An 18973-nucleotide genomic window follows, 5' to 3' on the forward strand; every position below is an offset into this window, starting at 1 on the left:
GCATCACATCTCATAAGCTTGACAACACACTGTGTCCAATGTTTTCACAAAGATAAAAGAAGTCATATTTTTGGTTCGTTTAATAGTTAAAACAAATGTACATTATTGCAATCACTTGATAAAACATTGTCCTTTACAAATATAAAAGCGTTTTTCAAAAATCTACTACTCTGCTTGCATGTCAGCAGACTGGGGCAGATCCTGCTGAAATATGAATGAATAGAGAATCCTTTTAAATCTGGGAAAAAATCGTTTTTGAATAGAGAATTGTGTTGAATTGAATATATATATATATATATATATATATATATATATATATATATATATATATATATATATATAGGTTGATTGGCAACACTAAATTGGCCCTAGTGTTTGAATGTGAGTGTGAATGTTGTCTGTCTATCTGTGTTGGCCCTGCGATGAGGTGGCGACTTGTCCAGGGTGTACCCCGCCTTCCGCCCGATTGTAGCTGAGATAGGCACCAGCGCCCCCCGCGACCCCAAAAGGGATTAAGCGGTAGAAAATGGATGGATATATATATATATATATATGTCTTGATTGGATTATCCGGAGAATAGTGCTCGATACCGTGGTAGAGCGCAATATGTAGGTGTGGGAAAAAAAATCACAAGACTACTTCATCTCTACAGATCTGTTTCATGAGGGGTTCCCTCAATCATCAGGAGATTTTGATTGAGGGAACCCCTCATGAAACAGATCTGTAGAGATGAAGTAGTCTTGTGATTTTTTTTCCCACACCTACATATATATATATATATATATATATATATATATATATATATATATATATATACTGTGATGAGGTGGCGACGATATATAGACTGTATGCTAAAACAGCACATTTAAGCATATCAAATAATTATAGTTGCTAATAGTTGCTTCACAAAGTCTCCAAAACAAAAGTCTGCTAGAAAGTATCCAGTAACAAGCGGGATAAGCTTGACTTAATGAACAAAAAAAACAAAAAAACAATCAAATTACCATTGCAAAAGCACATAAAGGTTAAGGTTAGTGTTTTTGTTAGATTTTTGTCCGTATATAAAAGGCATATTTTGTGGATTTCACCATATTGAATATTTAGCCTAAAATGTAGGGTCGCTATCGCTATAAGGGTCAGTCGATATCGCTATGTGTGAATGTGAGTGTGAATGTTGTCCGTCTGTCTGTGTTGGTCCTGCGATGAGGGGCGACTTGTCCAGGGTATACCCCGCCTTCCGCCTGATTGTAGCTGAAATAGGCTCCAGCGCCCCCCACAACCCGAAGGAAATAAGCGGTGGAAAGTGGAAGGATATATATATATATATATATATATATATATATATATATATATATATATATATATATATACATATATATATATATATAATTAACATGCACACGCATACACAAATCCAAATCTCCAAAACGTTAATCACCATGTTGCTACAATAAAAAACAAAGAAAGGAAAATATAAAAAGTTGTACTATTTGTATAGTATATATATATATATATATTTTTTTTTTCTTTGCGCACTTGCCGCTGATGATGCTATCGATGGGAAAATGCATTTTACAACAATATGATTTGACTGAGCGGCTAGGAGACAGAACAGGTAACAACCGTAAAATGGATTAGAAAGGACAGATTTAAAAAAATAAAAATGAAAAACTAAATAAAATAATTATTTTATTTATTTTAACTTGGACCGTAGTTTGGGGACCCTAGGGGTTTGGTGAGTCGGCCTCAGGGGTTCGGCGGAGGTCAAAACATCCGACTCATTGTGTAAATGAAAACTTCTCCCTATTGGCGTATTACGGATACGGCAAGAGCAGACGTCACACTGATCTGTAAGTGTGTCATTTGTTTTGAGTTTATTCACTCTGTTGGTTTTGTTGTTTGAGGAAGGTGACTTTCATGTACAGTTCATTTTGTGCACCGGTAAAAAAAACCATGATAACACTTTAGTATGGGGAACATATTCACTATTAATTAGTTGCTTATTTACATGCAAATTAGTAACATATTGGCTCTTAACTAGTCATTAAGTACTTATTAATGTCTTATTCTCGGCATGGCCTTATTATAACCCTAACCCTCTAACCCTGACCCTAAGCCTAACCAAATAACTTATACGTTCCCCTAGTGTCAATGAATGAATGAATGAATGAATGGTTTATTGAATGAATGAATGGTTTATTTGGAGCCATGCAAACAAAACAAGAGAATGACATAAACTACAAAACAAATATATAAATACATTATTTTTACACCTACATTGAAAACATTACATGTGACTAATCTTTTGTAGATGTCAAGATTGGCTCAAAAGGGAGTGGGAAGAAGTAAACTTATTAGGTCCCACCCCTAATGTGTGGGTTATTTGGATGTGTGTCCAAATAACTCTTAAATTAAGTCTCTGTTACTTAAAATATGTTCCCCATACTAAAGTGTTACCAAAAACATTAAATTGTATATATAGCTGGCTTGAATTTAAAAAAATCTAATTATTTTTCACTAAAGAGGAATGCGCATATGAAACTGGTAGGGTTCGGTACCTCCAACAAGGTAGAACCACTGCTCTAGAGCAGTGGTTCTCAAATGGGGGTAAGCGTACCCCTGGGGGCACTTGAAGGTATGCCAAGGGGTACGTAAGATTTAAAAAAAATATTCTAAAAATAGCAACAATTCAAAAATCCTTTATAAATATATTTATTTAATAATACTTCAACAAAATATGAATGTATGTTCAGAAACTGTGAAAAAAAATGCAACACTGCAATATTCAGTGTTGACAGCTAGATTTTTTTGTGGACATGTTTCATAAATATTGATGTTAAATATTTCTCTTTGTGAAGAAATGTTTAGAATTAAGTTCATGAATCCAGATGGATCTCTATTACAATCCCCAAAGAGGGCACTTTTAGTTGATGATTACTTCTATGTGTAGAAATCTTTATTTATAATTGAATCACTTGTTTATTTTTCAACAAGTTTTTAGTTATTTTTATATCTTTTTTCCCAAATACCGTATTTCCTTGAATTGCCGCCGGGGCGCTAATTAACTTAAAACCTCCTCTAACCCCTACGCTTACCAAAGGCATGCGGTAAAAGTAAGCATGCGCTAATTATTTTAAAACCTCTTCTCAATCCGGCACTTACCAAAGGCATGCAGTGAAAAAAATTAGTGTGATGTAAGCTTGGACCTTAAATCATACTGAATAGCTCTTCATCTTCTTCGCTTTGTGCGATTTCAAATTACCAGTATTGAAATCAGCCTCCTCCATTTTGAAAATGATGACAGGGGAAGTGTCACTCGTGACGTCACGAGTTTGACCAGGTGGTAATAGTAAGCATGCACTAATTATTTTGAGAAGTGAGTTCGACCCGGCAGTAATTCAAGGCAGGCGCATACTATATGCTCTGCGGTAATTCAAGGAAATACGGTAGTTCAAGAAAGACCACTAAAAATTTGCAATATTTTGCACTGTTACACAATTGAATAAATTAGAAACTGATGACATAGTGCTGTATTTTACTTCTTTATCTCTTTTTTTCAACCAAAAATGCTTTGCTATGATTAGGGGGTACTTGAATTAAAAAAATGTTCACAGGGGGTACATCACTGAAAAAAGGTAGAGAACCACCGCTCTAGAGCAGGGGTGTCAAACTAATTTTAGATGGGGGGCCACGTGGAGAAAAACGTACTCCAAGTGGGCCGGACTGGTAAAATAACGGCACGATAACTTAAAAATAAAGACAATTTGTGATTGTTTTCTTTGTTTAAAAATAGGACAAGAAAATTTACAAATTATAATGTTGTTGCTGTTTTTTTTTTTACGCTTACATGTTGCGTTTAATAGTATTCTAACTTTTTTTTGTCGTTATTTATACTTTCTGATTAAATTATGTGATAACGTACATCAGTCAACTCATTATTGTTAATTTTCAATCTTTCAAGATAAAAAAATAAAATCAAAATCAAATTACAGAATGTTATTTATGTAGTTTGATTATTTTCCTCGACTGGTGCACTAACATCATGTGGTTTATTTATGTATTTATTTTTTACATATTTAGCATCATCAACAAAAATACAAAGAATTGCTATTGTGACATCTAGTGGACACATTTAGAACAGCAGTTTCTGTCATTCAAAAATTCCGGCTCATTTTTATACTTAGCAAATTTATCCCGCGGGCCGGATAAAACCTTTACGCGGCCGTACGTTTGACACCCCTGCTCTACAGCCATAGGTTCCCTACTCTTGATATAGAGTGTGCTAAATGAACCACATGAAAATAACATTTTGTTGACTAAAACACTGACACAGGAAATCATCATTTAGCGTTGAGGCAATGTTTGACTAAAACACTGTAAATCACCCTTTAAGGTTGAGTAAATGTTTGACGGGGATGAGACTAGCGTTTGAGTTCGAGTAAGTTTTGGATATATCTTATGGTGTACCCCTGGGATCAATACTGGGACCAAGATTGTTTTATCTTTATACAAACGACATTTGTAAAGTTACAAAGGACTTGAAGTTCGTTTTATTTGCAGACGACACAACTGCTTTTTGTTCAACAAACAGAAGATAATACAAATAATAACAGAAGAAATTAACAAATTAAAAAATGGTTTGATAAAAACAGACTATCTTTGAATCTCTGTAAAACTAAAATAATGCTGACAGTAGAAAAGAGCATCAGACACAAATAAAAATAGACGGAGTAGATATTGAAAGGGTAAAAGAAACCAGATTTTTGGGAGTATTAATACATGATACTATACTATACTCTATACTCTCGGCAGGGTTCTTGAGGGTGCATGGGAGTTTGCCCAACCAGTCTACATGTGCTTTGTGGACTTGGAGAAGGCATTCGACCGTGTCCCTCGGGAAGTCCTGTGGGGAGTGCTCAGAGAGTATGGGGTATCGGACTGTCTTATTGTGGCGGTCCGCTCCCTGTACGATCAGTGTCAGAGCTTGGTCCGCATTGCCTGCAGTAAGTCAGACACATTTCCAGTGAGGGTTGGACTCTGCCAAAGCTGTCCTTTGTCACCGATTCTGTTCATAACTTTTATGGACAGAATTTCTAGGCGCAGTCAAGGCGTTGAGGGGTTCTGGTTTGGTGACTGCAGGATTAGGTCTCTGCTTTTTGCAGATGATGTGGTCCTGATGGCTTCATCTGACCGGGATCTTCAACTCTCACTGGATCGATTCGCAGCCGAGTGTGAAGCGACCGGAATGAGAATCAGCACCTCCAAGTCCGAGTCCATGGTTCTCGCCCGGAAAAGGGTGGAATGGGAGGAGACCCTGCCCCAAGTGGAGGAGTTCAAGTACCTAGCAGTCTTGTTCACGAGTGAGGGAAGAGTGGATCGTGAGATCGACAGGCGGATCGGTGCGGTGTCTTCAGTAATGCGGACGTTGTACCGATCCGTTGTGGTGAAGGAGGAGCTGAGCCGGAAGGCAAAGCTCTCAATTTACCGGTCGATCTACGTTCCCATCCTCACCTATGATCATGAGCTTTGGGTCATGACCGAAAGGATAAGATCACAGGTACCATCCATCCATTTCCTACCGCTTATTCCCTTCCGGGGTCGCGGGGGGCGCTGGCGCCTATCTCAGCTACAATCGGGCGGAAGGCGGGGTACACCCTGGACAAGTCGCCACCTCATCGCAGGGCCAACACAGATAGACAGACAACATTCACGCTCACATTCACACACTAGGGCCAATTTAGTGTTGCCAATCAACCTATCCCCAGGTGCGTGTCACAGGTACAAGCGGGCGAAATGAGTTTCCTCCGCCGTGTGGCGGGGCTCTCCCTTAGAGATAGGGTGAGAAGCTCTGTCATCTGGGAGGAACTCAAAGTAAAGCCGCTGCTCCTTCACATCGAGAGGAGCCAGATGAGGTGGTTCGGGCATCTGGTCAGAATGCCACCCGAACGCCTCCCTAGGGAAGTGCTTAGGGCACGTCCAACCGGGGCCAGGGGGAAGACCCAGGACACGTTGGGAAGACTATATATCCCGGCTGCCCTGGGAATGCCTCGGGATCCCCCGGGAAGAGGTGGAAGAAGTGGCTGGGGAGAGGGAAGTCTGGGTTTCCCTGCTTAGGCTGTTGCCCCCGCGACCCGACCTTGGATAAGCGCAAGAAGATGGATGGATGGATGGATAATAGATGATAAAATGAACTGGAAATCTCATATACAAAACATACAACATAAGGTGGCAAAAAACATTTCAATAATGAATAAAGCAAAATACATCCTGGGCCAAAAATCACTTTATATTCTCTACTGCTCGCTCGTGTTACCATATCTGCGTTATTGTGCAGAAATATGGGGAAACAACTACAAATGTGCGCTACATTCGTTAACTGTGTTACAAAAAAGATCAATTAGAATAATACATAATGTTGGATATAGAGAACATACAAACCCTTTATTTATTGAGTCAAAAATATTAAAGCTCGATGATTTGGTAAAACTGCAAACAGCCAAAATTATGTAGAAAGCAAATTATGACATGCTACCAAAGAATGTACAACAATTTTTCTCAACTAAAGAGGAGAAATATAACCTTAGAGGAAAATCTAATTTAAAACAATTGTATGCACGTACAACACTTAAAACATTTAGCAAATCAGTATGTGGAATTAAATTATGGAATGGATTAAGTAAATAAGTTAAACTTTGTACTGATATGATCCAGTTTAAGAGGATGTTCAAATTAATAGTGCTTACAAAGTACAAAGAAGAAGAATTATGAGAAACACTTTCAACCTTTTTGAAAATAAGACATTCTTCATCTCAGTATGTTAATAATAACTGAACTAATTAATTACTCATTACAAAACGTTTGTATTACTCATTCACGGATGTCATTTTATTATAAAAGAGGTCAGTAGATCAATGTATATAATTGTAGACCCTCTGACGTGGGAAAAGGGTAAGATTAAATAACCTTTGCTTCTTTATACAACTTTTCGGACATGATGTGATGTGAAATGATGTGGGATTGCTTGATGTATTATGTTGTAAGTGTGTTCATGTCCTGGTTCGAAATAAATTAAGACAAAAAAAAAAAAAGTTTTGCCTGACAGTCCAAACACGGGGTTAAGTTGCCTACGCCAATTGCTAACAACACTCTCGTCATGGGCTTGACAGTTAACCTCAACCTACGCGTAACGTTTTAGGAGAACCTGGAAAATACAGGCGCGGTTCAATCGTCGGAGTGTTCAAGGTCGTTGCGGTCAACTACTATGATTGGCAACAAGTTCTTCTTAGAGGTCAAACGGTTTATTTCTAGCTAGCTTCCCGAGCTAAGTCGCTAGCTGTGTGATAGCCTGCTAACTCGCTAGCTTGGCTGCACTCAGCTTGTGAGCGAGCGGTTGCCTCTTTTCCGGATAACAACACTGGGAAATAAAATAAGGTAACAAGGGACTTTGTATTTGCTTTTAAAAGGTAAATTACATTTCATTTGGGTTTGCTTAGAGTCGTTTCAGTAACGTGGAGGAACGTAATAAACAACACCGAGCTGTAGTAAACACCACCCACGGTTGTGTAATGAAATTGGAAGTATTTTTAATACATTTCACGCCATTAACACGCTTGAATATAGTAATAAAGTAGTAATTTGAACAGGCATTATTTCCCTGTCTGGCATTACGTCATCCTTTTTTAGTAATGTGAACAGGCATTATTTCCCAGTCTGACATTACGTCATTACGTCATCCTCTTTTCGGATGACGTGATGCAAGGGTGTCAAACTCCCAATTCATTGCGGTTATGGCAGAGGGCCGCTTATAACACCAAATAATTATTGTATATTTTTTAATGTACACTGTAAAACATATCTGTAAGCTTTACAGTAAAAAAAAAAAACCTATCAACTCTGTCACCAGAATTGTACTGTAAAATATACAGTGTTGTTTACAACATATTACAGTAAATGTGTTGTGTTACAGTAAAAATAAAAAAGGCCGATTAGTCGCCAGAATTTCTCTGTAATATTTAAGGTATTTTTTTTATAATAGTACTGTTAATCAGTGCTTCTCATTTATTTTCTGTGTATCACGGCCTCTCCAGATTGAAAAAACATTTAGCGCTGTTGTAAGCACAATACCAATGGCGCGCATTATGCAAATTTAATGTCAAATCAAATCATTATTGGATTCATCACTATACAGTGTACATCCATGACTAAACTACTGACTAAACTACTACCAAGTGTGAATTCAGGCCGGGTGGCCTATTTCAAGTTCCAGGTAACCCCACATTATTATATTTTATAAATAGAAAACCAAGTTGGGATAGTAGTTTAGTCAGTAGTTCTGTCGTGGATGTACACTGTATAGTGATGAATCTAATAAACATTTGATTTGATTTGATTTTACATTAAATTTGCAAAATGCGCGCCATTGGTATTGTGCTTACAACAGTGTCAAACTCCAATTCATTGCGGTTATGGCAGAGGGCCGCTTATAACAGCAAATAATTATTGTATATTTTTTAATGTACACTGTAAAACATATCTGTAAACTTTACAGTAAAAAAACAACTGTCAACTCAGTCACCAGAATTGTACTGTAAAATATACAGTGTTGTTTACAACATATTACAGTAAATGTGTTGTGTTACAGTAAAAAAAAAAAGGCTGATTAGTCACCAGAATTTCTATGTAAAATTTATGGTATTTTTTTATAATAGTATTGTTAATCAGGGCTTCTCATTTATTTTCTCTGTATCACGGCCTCTCCAGATACAAAAAACATTTAGCGCTGTTGTAAGCACAATACCAATGGCGCGCATTTTGCAAATTTAATGTCAAATCAAATCAAATCATTATTGGATTCATCACTATACAGTGTACATCCACGACTAAACTACTGACTAAACTACTACCAAGTGTGGATTCAGGCCGGGTGGCCTATTTTAAGTTGCAGGTAACCCTACATTATTATATTTTATAAATAGTAAACCAAGTTGTGATGGTAGTTTAGTCAGTAGTTCTGTTGTGTATGTACACTGTATAGTGATGACTCCAATAAACATTTGATTTGATTTGATTTGACATTAAATTTGCAAAATGCGGTTGCGCATTTTGCAAATTGCGCGCCATTGGTATTGTGCTTACAACAGTGTCAAACTCCAATTCATTGCGGTTATGGCAGAGGGCCGCTTATAATAGCATATCATTATTGTATATTTTTTATTGTACACTGTAAAACATATCTGTAAACTTTACAGTAAAAAAACAACTGTCAACTTAGTCGACAGAATTGTACTGTTAAATATACAGTGTTGTTTACAACATATTACAGTAAATGTGTTGTGTTACAGTAAAAATTAAAAAGGCTGATTAGTCGCCAGAATTTCTCTGTAAAATTTAAGGTTTTTTTATTTTTTATAATAGTACTGTAAATCAGTGCTTCTCATTTATTTTCTCTGTTTCACGGCCTCTCCAGGTGGAAAAAAAAAACATTTAGAGCTGTTGTAAGCACAATACCATTGGGAGCAATTAGCAAAATGTCCAACCGCATTTTGCAAATTTGTATAATGCGCAATCGTTTTGCAAATTGCTTCCAGCTATATATTTGAATAATGTGTGGTGCACTATTTGCAAATCAATGGGCGCAATTTGCAAAATGCGCAACCGCATTTTGCAAATTTGTATAATGCACAATCTTTTTGGCAATTTTGGAAATTTCTTCCAGCTATATATTGATTGTGTTGGAAGTTCTGGGTACTAACCCTAACCCAAACCCCAACCCTAACCCTTGATGCCATCTACGCAGTGTTGGGAGACTGTTTTTACTGTTCTTTTGTTCGATGTAGCTTTCTGTGCAGAAATCCGCAAATTCTTGTTCAACCGTCCTCAAACCATCCATTTGCATGGTCGCGCCATTTTCCAACAAAATCTCGTCTCGTGATATGCAAATTTCTTGCGCACAATGGAAATGACGTATAATTTGCAAAGTGCACGAGATTGGTGAAATGCTTACAAATGCGCCACCCAACTCTGCAGCGGCCATACATGGTATAATTTGTCTATAAAAGCGTACATACCTGCATACCATTGTATCCATATTAAGATATAATAAATCCAAAAAGACAAAAATAGATCAACTTACAACAAATAACTTTGTTAATATTGTTGTTTTAGTCTGTAACAGAAAATATCTAAAATGACCACGAAGGGAATAAGCGGTAGTAAATGGATGGTTAGATGGCTAAAAAAGAAAATCCTGCGATGAGGTGGTGACTTGTCCAGGGTGTACGCCGCCTTTTGCCCGATTGTAGCTGAGATAGGCTCCAGCGCCCCCCGCCACCCCGAAGGGAATAAGCGGTAGAAAATGCATGGATGGATAAAAAGAAAATTGAATCCTTATTTAAAGTGTAAACATTTTTTGGACCGACAAGAACCATTTGATACTGAAAAATAAAAATGTAGGAACTCAATAAATAATAATATTCTAAAAGTGTGTGTGTATATTATAGGGATGGTGCAGCCCCAACCTGAGGGTCCACTGCAGTGGGACATGTCAGGAGAGGACAGTGGGGGGGCCCTCAGGGTCCCACCTGAGCTGGCGGCCAATGAAGTGGTGACCCGGTTGCTCGGGGACAATCAGCAGCTCAGAGGTACTTTGTATTGTATTGGACTTAATGATGTTAGACTCACACACACACAAACAAACACACACACACACACACACACACACAGTGTATATAAATAAATGGTCATTATGGCAGATATCCTGCTTATAGTATGACCCTTGACTGTATATTTGGTCTAAAGCAGCGATGTCAAACTCATTTTAGCTCAGGGGGCACATGGAGGAAAACCTATTTCCAAGTGAACCAGACTGGTAAAATCATGGCATAATAACTTACAAATAAAGACAAATTCAGATTGGATTTTTTTTTTAATTGACCAATCACATGCCGAAATTGTAGAAATTATAATATTTTTTTTAGATAATGATAAATGGGTTGTACTTGTATAGAGCTTTTCTACCTTCAAGGTACTCAAAGCGCTTTGACATTACTTCCACATTTACCCATTCACACACACGTTCACACACTGATGGAGGGAGCTGCCATGCAAGGCGCCAGCCAGCACCCATCAGGAGCAAGGGTGAAGTGTCTTGCTCAGGACACAACGGACGTGACGAGGTTGGTACTAGGTGGGAATTGAACCAGGGACCCTCGGGTTGTGCACGGCCACTATCCCACTGCGCCACGCCGCCACACCTACATGTTGCGGTTATTAGTATTCTATCTTCATTCGTCGGTATTTATACTTTCTGAATAAAAGATGTGATAATGTTCATCTGTCAAATAGGTGGAATTGAGTCTGGCGGAGTTTTAAAATGCTCCAATGGGTGTTAATTTTTAATCAATCAGAAGATGAATTGAACATTAATATCAAAATCAAATTACAGATTAAATTATATCAAATTTATATCCTCATTTTATTATCTACGTGAAGTAAGAAGGGGATTCATATTATTTCAGAGTATGTATGTTGGCCCAGAAAATGTGTCCGCAGTAATAAGTACAACACAAAAAGTACAGATTATCATTTTGTACACTATCACTTATAAGCTCACGTGAAGCCTAAAACTCTTCATAGTTTTTAAGAAATTAATACAGCTTATTTACACAAACTCAAAGGCTACTTAAAATACACCTTAATAATGACTCTTTATTAAATGGATTTCTTGAAAGGACCTGTGTTTTAATATGCCACATAGCTCTCTGCCCCCCTCTGATGTCATGCGCGCTCTCGCTGCAGGGAATCAAAACCATTGCTATTGCAAAATCCGGCGGACCCACTTAGAACAGCAGTTTCTTTCATTCAAAAATTTCAGCTCATTTTTGTAATTTGCAAACTGATCTCACGGACTGGATGAAACCTGCTGGCGAGCCTGATTTGGCTCGCGGGCCCTACGTTTTACACAACTGGTCTAAAGTTTTGGAACAGAATTCTTCATCAATCAATTACATCACATGTCTAAATTCCCTGAGTCTTAATTTTACATCTTAGTGGCACCATTTTTGATGGGAAATTTTAATTTAATTAATAAAGTTAATTGAATAAGTTATGACAGGTATAGATATTTATGCTATTGTATTGTTTTACTGTTATGAACATTAAAGCAGTGTTTCCCACAGGTCAGGTATCTATTTGTGGTGGTGTGGTCGGGCGGCGGGGGGGTGGATGGGGCGGGAGAGGCAGCAGCAGCGATGACCAAGAAGAACGCGAAGTTGGAATATAATTGCAACACTTTATGTACATATTTATATACATATTTATATAATATGTAACTACAAGCTCCATTCACAGACAGAGTCCCATTGCTTTTATGAGCGGTCGAGCGAGTCAAAAGCAGAAAAAAATAAATACAAATTAATTTATTTTTTTTACATTTTTTATTTATTTTTATTTATTTATTTGTGGTGGCCGTAATTTTTTCGTGGCGGGCCGCCACAAATAAATGAATGTGTGGGTAAACCTGCTAAAGTAAGTACAACGGCTATATATCGTCAATACTACAATGATTACATAGATATTTTTTACCATCACAAAATCTTTTGAAAATGTTTATTGTTAATAAACCCACGAAATACACCCCTGGACACTGGAGAACTTTAATTATGACCAATTTATGACTCTGTAACTACTTGGTATTGAATCCATATCGAAATTTGTGGTATCACCCAAAACTTATGTAACGTAGGGCTGGGCGATATGGCCTTTTTTTAATATCTTGATATTTTTAGACCATATCATGATATACAATATATATCGATATTTTGCCTCAGCCGTGAATTAACACTTGATGCATATAATCACAGCAGTATGATGATTGTATGTGCCTACATTAAAACATTCTTGTTCATACTGCATTAATATATACTCATTTTAAACTTTCATGCAGAGTTGGGGCGGCATAGCTCGGTTGGTAGAGTGGCCGTGCCAGCAACTTGAGGGTTGCAGGTTCGATTCCCGCTTGTGCCATCCTAGTTACTGCCGTTGTGTCCTTGGGCAAGACACTTTACCCACCTGCTCCCAGTGCCACCCACACTGGTTTAAATGTAACTTAGATATTGGGTGTCACTATGTAAAGCGCTTTGAGTCACTTGAGAAAAGCGCTATATATATATAATTCACTTCACTTCACAACTAAGTCAATTGACAAAACTCTGTTTATTAAAGTTATTAAGCAGAGGCACAAACATTCATGTCTTTTCAAAACAAAAAGTGCAAGATTGTCAGAGACATTTTAAAACAAGCTATGAGTGCACTTTTGTGCATGATGTCACTAAGATGACATCATCCATCCATTTCGTACCGCTTATGCCCTTTGGGGTCACGGGGGGGCGCTGGTGCCTATCTCAGCTACAATCGGGCGGAAGGCGGGGTACACCCTGGACAAGTGATGACAAAACAACACTAAATTAAAGTGCACTTTTTATACAGAGCACCACTACAATAGTTTAAAACAAATAAAGTGCACTTTTGTGCATGATGTCACACAAGATATTTCAATAACAGTCAAATAAAAATGAGCTGCATAATAGGAAATCAAATAGTGTATGTCCTTCGCTATGTGGTAGGTTACTGCAGACGTTATCTCCTGTTGGTGACTATTTTTTTCATATGGTGTTGATGTGGAAATGGTTGCCTCTGCATTTTGTTGGTGTGGCACCGAATGGAGCTGTTGACAAGCGGAGTAAGCGCTCTTCATTCTCTAGCGGGTGACTTTTCAAATGATGCTACACATTAGCAGTGCTGCTACTTTTTGTAGCCACACTTTTGCCCCACACTTGACAAATTACGGTTGTCTGTTCATCATATTCCCGCTTGAAGCCAAACCACCGCCAGACGATGAATCCCATGCTGTTTTTCTTGGGAATTAATTCTTCCTTCATTTGTTACCAGATTCGCACCTTTCTCTCGTATTACCACTCGCACCACAGCTAACGTTACCCATACCGCAAGGGCGTATACGTACGTGACGTATGTAAGAAGGTGCGCTTGGCTTACATCTCTGTTAGAAGGAGAGACAATAAAGAGTGAGAAAAGCGTGTAGCGTAATGCCCACAGCTAAAAGCAGCTGCGTGAGAATGTATACTCGAATATCACGACATAGTCATTTTCTATATTGCACAGAGACAAACCCGCGATATATCAAGTATATCGATATCGCCCAGCCCTAATGTAACATATCAAAAAACAGAAGAATAAGTCATTATTACATTTTAATAGGGCTGGACAATTAATCACATTTTGATGTAGATTATGGCTTCTCACGACCACGGAAGTTTCAATAATTGAAAAAAAAACGATTAATGGGTTGGCAACGTGCATGTAAATTCCTGAACTTGTAACAGTGGAACGGAGGATGAGGGGGAAAAAAAGCATGTTTACTAGAAACTGTTAAATAATAAGTAGCAATTAGCAGGGTTATACTGGTCAAAATTCGTATTGCAGCAATCAATGTGAGGATTTTTGCATTTAATTAACAAACATTTTATTCAATTTTATTTGACACAAAAAATAAGTGTTAAAATTTAAAAAACAAAACTAAAAACAATTAAAATGTTAAAAACTATATTGGAATGTTTTTTGTATTGCTATTGTTATTTAAATGTATTGTTATTACTATTTTAACTTTGGAGTTGAGTTTTGATGGTACAAGAAATACTGATGTTTTCAAAATAATTAATCGTGTAATTAATAGTGATTACAATATCAATCAAAATAGTCGTGATTATTATTTTGCCGTAATCGCCCAGCCCTACATTTGAACAGGAGTGTAGCTAGAACCTGTCAGAACAGAAAGTAAGCAGATATTAACAGTAATGAACTAGTAGATTAATAATACATGATCATGTTGAAAACATAAAAGAATGAGAAATGAAACAATATGTTACTGCATATATTAGCAGACTAATTAGGAGCTTTTGTTTGCTTACTCACAACTAAAAGACAAGTTGTCTAGTATGTTCACTATTGTGTTCGTTTCAGTTTATTTCGAGCATGCATACAATATAATTACAACGTAATGCATAACATGTTTCCAGTTATTTCACTACAGCATGTGGGAAAAGGAGTAGGAAGAAGCAGATTTTCTTTAAATAATCCTGTCAACGCAATTGTATCCCATTTATCCTACCATTTTATTATCAGTTAGCATTACGAACATTACTAATGCCATGGTTGCAATGTGATACTGATTGAGGTTATGATGTCATGTGAGGTGTTCACTTACATCATGAAGGTGCCAGTTTGTGAGGCGTACCAGCCATGAATATTTTTTCAAACACTGCAGCAGCCCTGTGTTCATGGTAGGGCTGAGCAATATATCGAATATATTTGATATATTCGATATATTGCGGGTTTGTCTCTGTGCGATGTAGAAAATGACTATATTATGAGTACCGTATTCGAGAATCCGTTCTCACGCAGTTGCTTTTAGCTGCGGGCATTTTTTCACTCTTTCTTGTCTCTCCTTCTCACAGAAAGATAAAACAAGCGCATCTTGTTACATACGTCATATACTGTTGCGCGTGCAACGAAATACGCTCTCGCAGAGCAGAGGTAGCGGCATGGGTAATAGCTGTGGTAGGTGGTGCCAGCGTAGCGGTGAGAGTGGTAATCGGAGAGAGAAGGTGCGAATCTGGTAACAAATGGAGGAAGAATAATTCCCAAGAAAAACAGCACAGGGTCCATCATCTGGCGGTGGTTTGGCTTCAAGCGGGAAGATGTTAAACAGACAATCGTAATATGTCAAGTATGCGGCAAAAGCTTTGCTACAAAAAGTAGCGCACTACTTGTAGCATCATTTCAAAAGTCACCCTCTAGAGAATAAGGAGTGCTTGAAACTCCACATGTTAACATCTCGGCCGGTGCCACACCAACAAAATGCCGAAGCAGCCAGCACTCAGCCAATTGAGCCTGACGTCTTCCATTTCCAGATCAACACTGTATGAAAAAAATAGTCAAAAACAGGAGATAACCTCCGCAGTTACCTACCACGTAGCGAAGGACATACACAATTAGATTTCCTATTATGCAGCTAATTGTTAGTTTACACTTTTTTGAAATATTCTGTGTGACATCATGCACAAAAGTGCACTTTATTAGTTTTAAAATATTGGGGCGATTTGTACGAAAAGTGCACTTTAATTTCGTGTTGTTTTGATATATCATCTTAGTCAGTGGTGGGGGGGGGGATCCTATTTTTTTTCCTTTTTTTTTTCTTTGTCATGAAAAAGGGAGGTTTTTGTGTTTGGTGCACCAATTGTAAGTGTATATTGTGTTTTTATGTTGATGTAATAAAAAAAAATATATATGTATATAATTTTTTTTTTTTTTATAAAAATGAATAAAAAATTCTTCTGCGGCCCGGTACCAATCGGGCCACGGCCCGGTAGTTGGGGACCACTGATCTTAGTGACATCATCATGCACAAAAGTGCACTAATAGCTTGTTTTAAAATGTCTCTGACAATCTTGCACTTTCTGTTTTGAAATTAAATGAATGTTTGTGCCACTACTTAATAACTGTTTAATAGATACAGTTTTGGTAAACTGACTTAGTTGTGATTTACCTTTCTGTATGAAAGTTTAAAATTAGCATATATTAATGCAGTAAGAACAAGAATGTAATGTAGACACATAGAATCATCATACTGGTGGGATTATATCATCAAGTGTTAATTGAAGGCTAAGGCAAAATATCAAGATAAATATCGTGTATCGTGACATGGCCTAAAAATATCGAGTCATTAATAAAAGGCCATATCGCCCTGCCCTAGTTAATGGGAATGTAGCCTTCCTGGTAGTTCTGTAGGATTATGAAAACAATCCACAGGCAAGCTTAATAATCTTATATCTCTAAGCTCCATCATTATTATTATAATTATTGTCATTGTTGTTAAGACAAGTGGTGTATCTGTTTGACAACGAGTGCCCTTTCTCTTTCCCCAGAGGCCTTGCGGCGAAGCAACCTCGCCCTGCGTCAGCGCTGTGAAGAGATGGAGTGTTGGCAGCGAAAGACAAGGGAGGACAGAGAGTTTCTTAGCTGTCGCTTCCAGGAGGCCAGGGCCCTGGTGGAGAGGTTGGCCCAGGAGAACTACTCCTTACAGAGCCTGGTGAACGGATCAGCCTCCTTATCTAACTGCTGTAGCTCCAGTCAGACTGAAGGTCCTTGTCCAACCAAGAATGGGCCTACAGATGCATCACAGGTTTGGTCTTTGAAAATTCTTCAGGTCCATAAATAGACATTTGGCTGAAAAAATATTTAATTGCTGTTTGTGGTTCACTCAGCGGAATGCCACACATGCAGCATTAGTTCAGTTCGTACCAAGGGCCCGTGTCTACCGTTTAAGGTTATAGGGGGGCTGCACTTTTTATTTGTATATCATAACGAGACAAGAACATGTCTTCCTTTTTTTTAATGCATTCTAAATCGTTAATAAACACTAGCAAGAGGTGGCTATTGATGCAAGTAGTAGGGATTCGATCTATTCTCCAAAGCACTCTAAAAAACATCCACAACCTTTCATATACATGCTGTACGTATATATGTAATCTAGTAACAGGCACATTTATAATAACATGTAATATTTATACATTTTGGTCATTCTAAGCATTAGGCCGGCGGCGCATTGATTACACAAAGCGCATCACAACCTTTGCTATTTCTTCAACAACTACTAATCATGGCAGACTTTCTGAGAAAGAACATAGACTACTTTGGGACAAATGATGATCCAGAATTTTGTATTTGTGAGCTTTAACATACGGAGGATGAACTACAAGTTTTAGAAGCTGTGTGCTAAGCAGATCCGGTTTTAGTGAAACACTAAGCATCTGGGAGTATGCCTATCCAATGTGCTTTGTGGATTTGGAGAAGGCATATGACCGGGTTCCCCGGGAGATCCTGTGGGAGGTGCTGAGAGAGTACGGGGTGAAGGGAACCCTGCTGAGGGCCCTCCAGGCTCTGGACAACCAAAGCGAGAGTCGTTGATCCGTTTCCAGTGGGGGTAGGTCTCCGCCAGGGCTGCTCTCTGTCACCCTTCCTGTTTGTGATTTTCACGGAAAGGATTTCTAGGCAGAGTCGTGACCATGGCGGAGAGGGTATACGTCTAAAGGTTGCGTCACTGCTGTTTGCAGATGATTTGGTCCTAATGGCACCTTTGGTTCGTGATCTTAGCTCTCACTGGATCGCTTCGCAGCCGAGTGTTCAGCGGCTGGAATGAGGATCAGCATCTCCAAATTTGAGGCCTTGGTTCTCAGCAGGAAACTGATGTTTTTTACAGTCCAGGTAGAGAACGAGACTCTGTCTCAGGTGGAGGAGTTTAAGTGTCTCGGGGTCTTGTTCACAAGTGAGGGAAAGATGGAGAAGGAAATCAGCCGAAAAATCGGAGCAGCTGGGGCAGTATTGCAGTCTCTCTGCCACACTGTAAGGTTCAGCTCTCGGTCTACCGAGCTATCTACATTCCCACTCTCACCTATGGTCATGAAGTGTAGGTCATGACCGAAAGAATAAAATCGCGGATACAAGCGGCCAAAATGAGTTTCCTCAGAAGGGTGGCTGGCTTCTCCCTTAGAGATAGGGTGAGAAGTTCAGTCACCTGAGAGGGACTCGGAGTAGACCCGCTGCTCCTTCGCTTGGAAAGGACCCAGTTTAGGTGGTTCGGGCATCTCGTGCGGCTACCTCACAAGCGTCTCCCAAGGGAGGTACTTGTTGCACGTCCCCCCGGGAGGAGACCCCGCGGCAGGCGAAGGACCAGACGGGGGGATTACATCTCCTCTCTGGCCTGGGAAAGCTTCGGGATTCCCCAGGAGGAAGTTGCTAATGTTGCTCTGGAGAGGGAAGTCTGGGGGTCTCTGCTAGAGCTGTTGTCCCCGCGACCCGATTCCGGATAAGCAGTTGAAGAAGATGAAGAGATGACTA

General features: G+C 38.6%; 1 protein-coding gene across 4 annotated transcripts in view; it reads left to right on the forward strand.

The window, feature by feature from the left end:
* ikbkg (inhibitor of nuclear factor kappa B kinase regulatory subunit gamma) overlaps window positions 1-18973 on the forward strand; it is a 55782-nt gene that overhangs the window by 2151 nt on the left and 34658 nt on the right. For 2 of the 4 annotated variants that reach the window (XM_061903076.1, XM_061903078.1), the window contains exons 2-3: window positions 10501-10641; window positions 17002-17258. In XM_061903076.1, coding sequence (XP_061759060.1) covers window positions 10501-10641; window positions 17002-17258 — 398 coding nt within the window. Of the gene's footprint in view, window positions 1-7115; window positions 7433-10482; window positions 10642-17001; window positions 17259-18973 lie in introns of those variants that run through there. The other 2 variants (XM_061903080.1, XM_061903079.1) reach the window with 2 other exon arrangements.

This window comes from Nerophis ophidion, linkage group LG06 (assembly GCF_033978795.1).
Source record: "Nerophis ophidion isolate RoL-2023_Sa linkage group LG06, RoL_Noph_v1.0, whole genome shotgun sequence".
Classification (NCBI taxonomy): domain Eukaryota; kingdom Metazoa; phylum Chordata; class Actinopteri; order Syngnathiformes; family Syngnathidae; genus Nerophis; species Nerophis ophidion.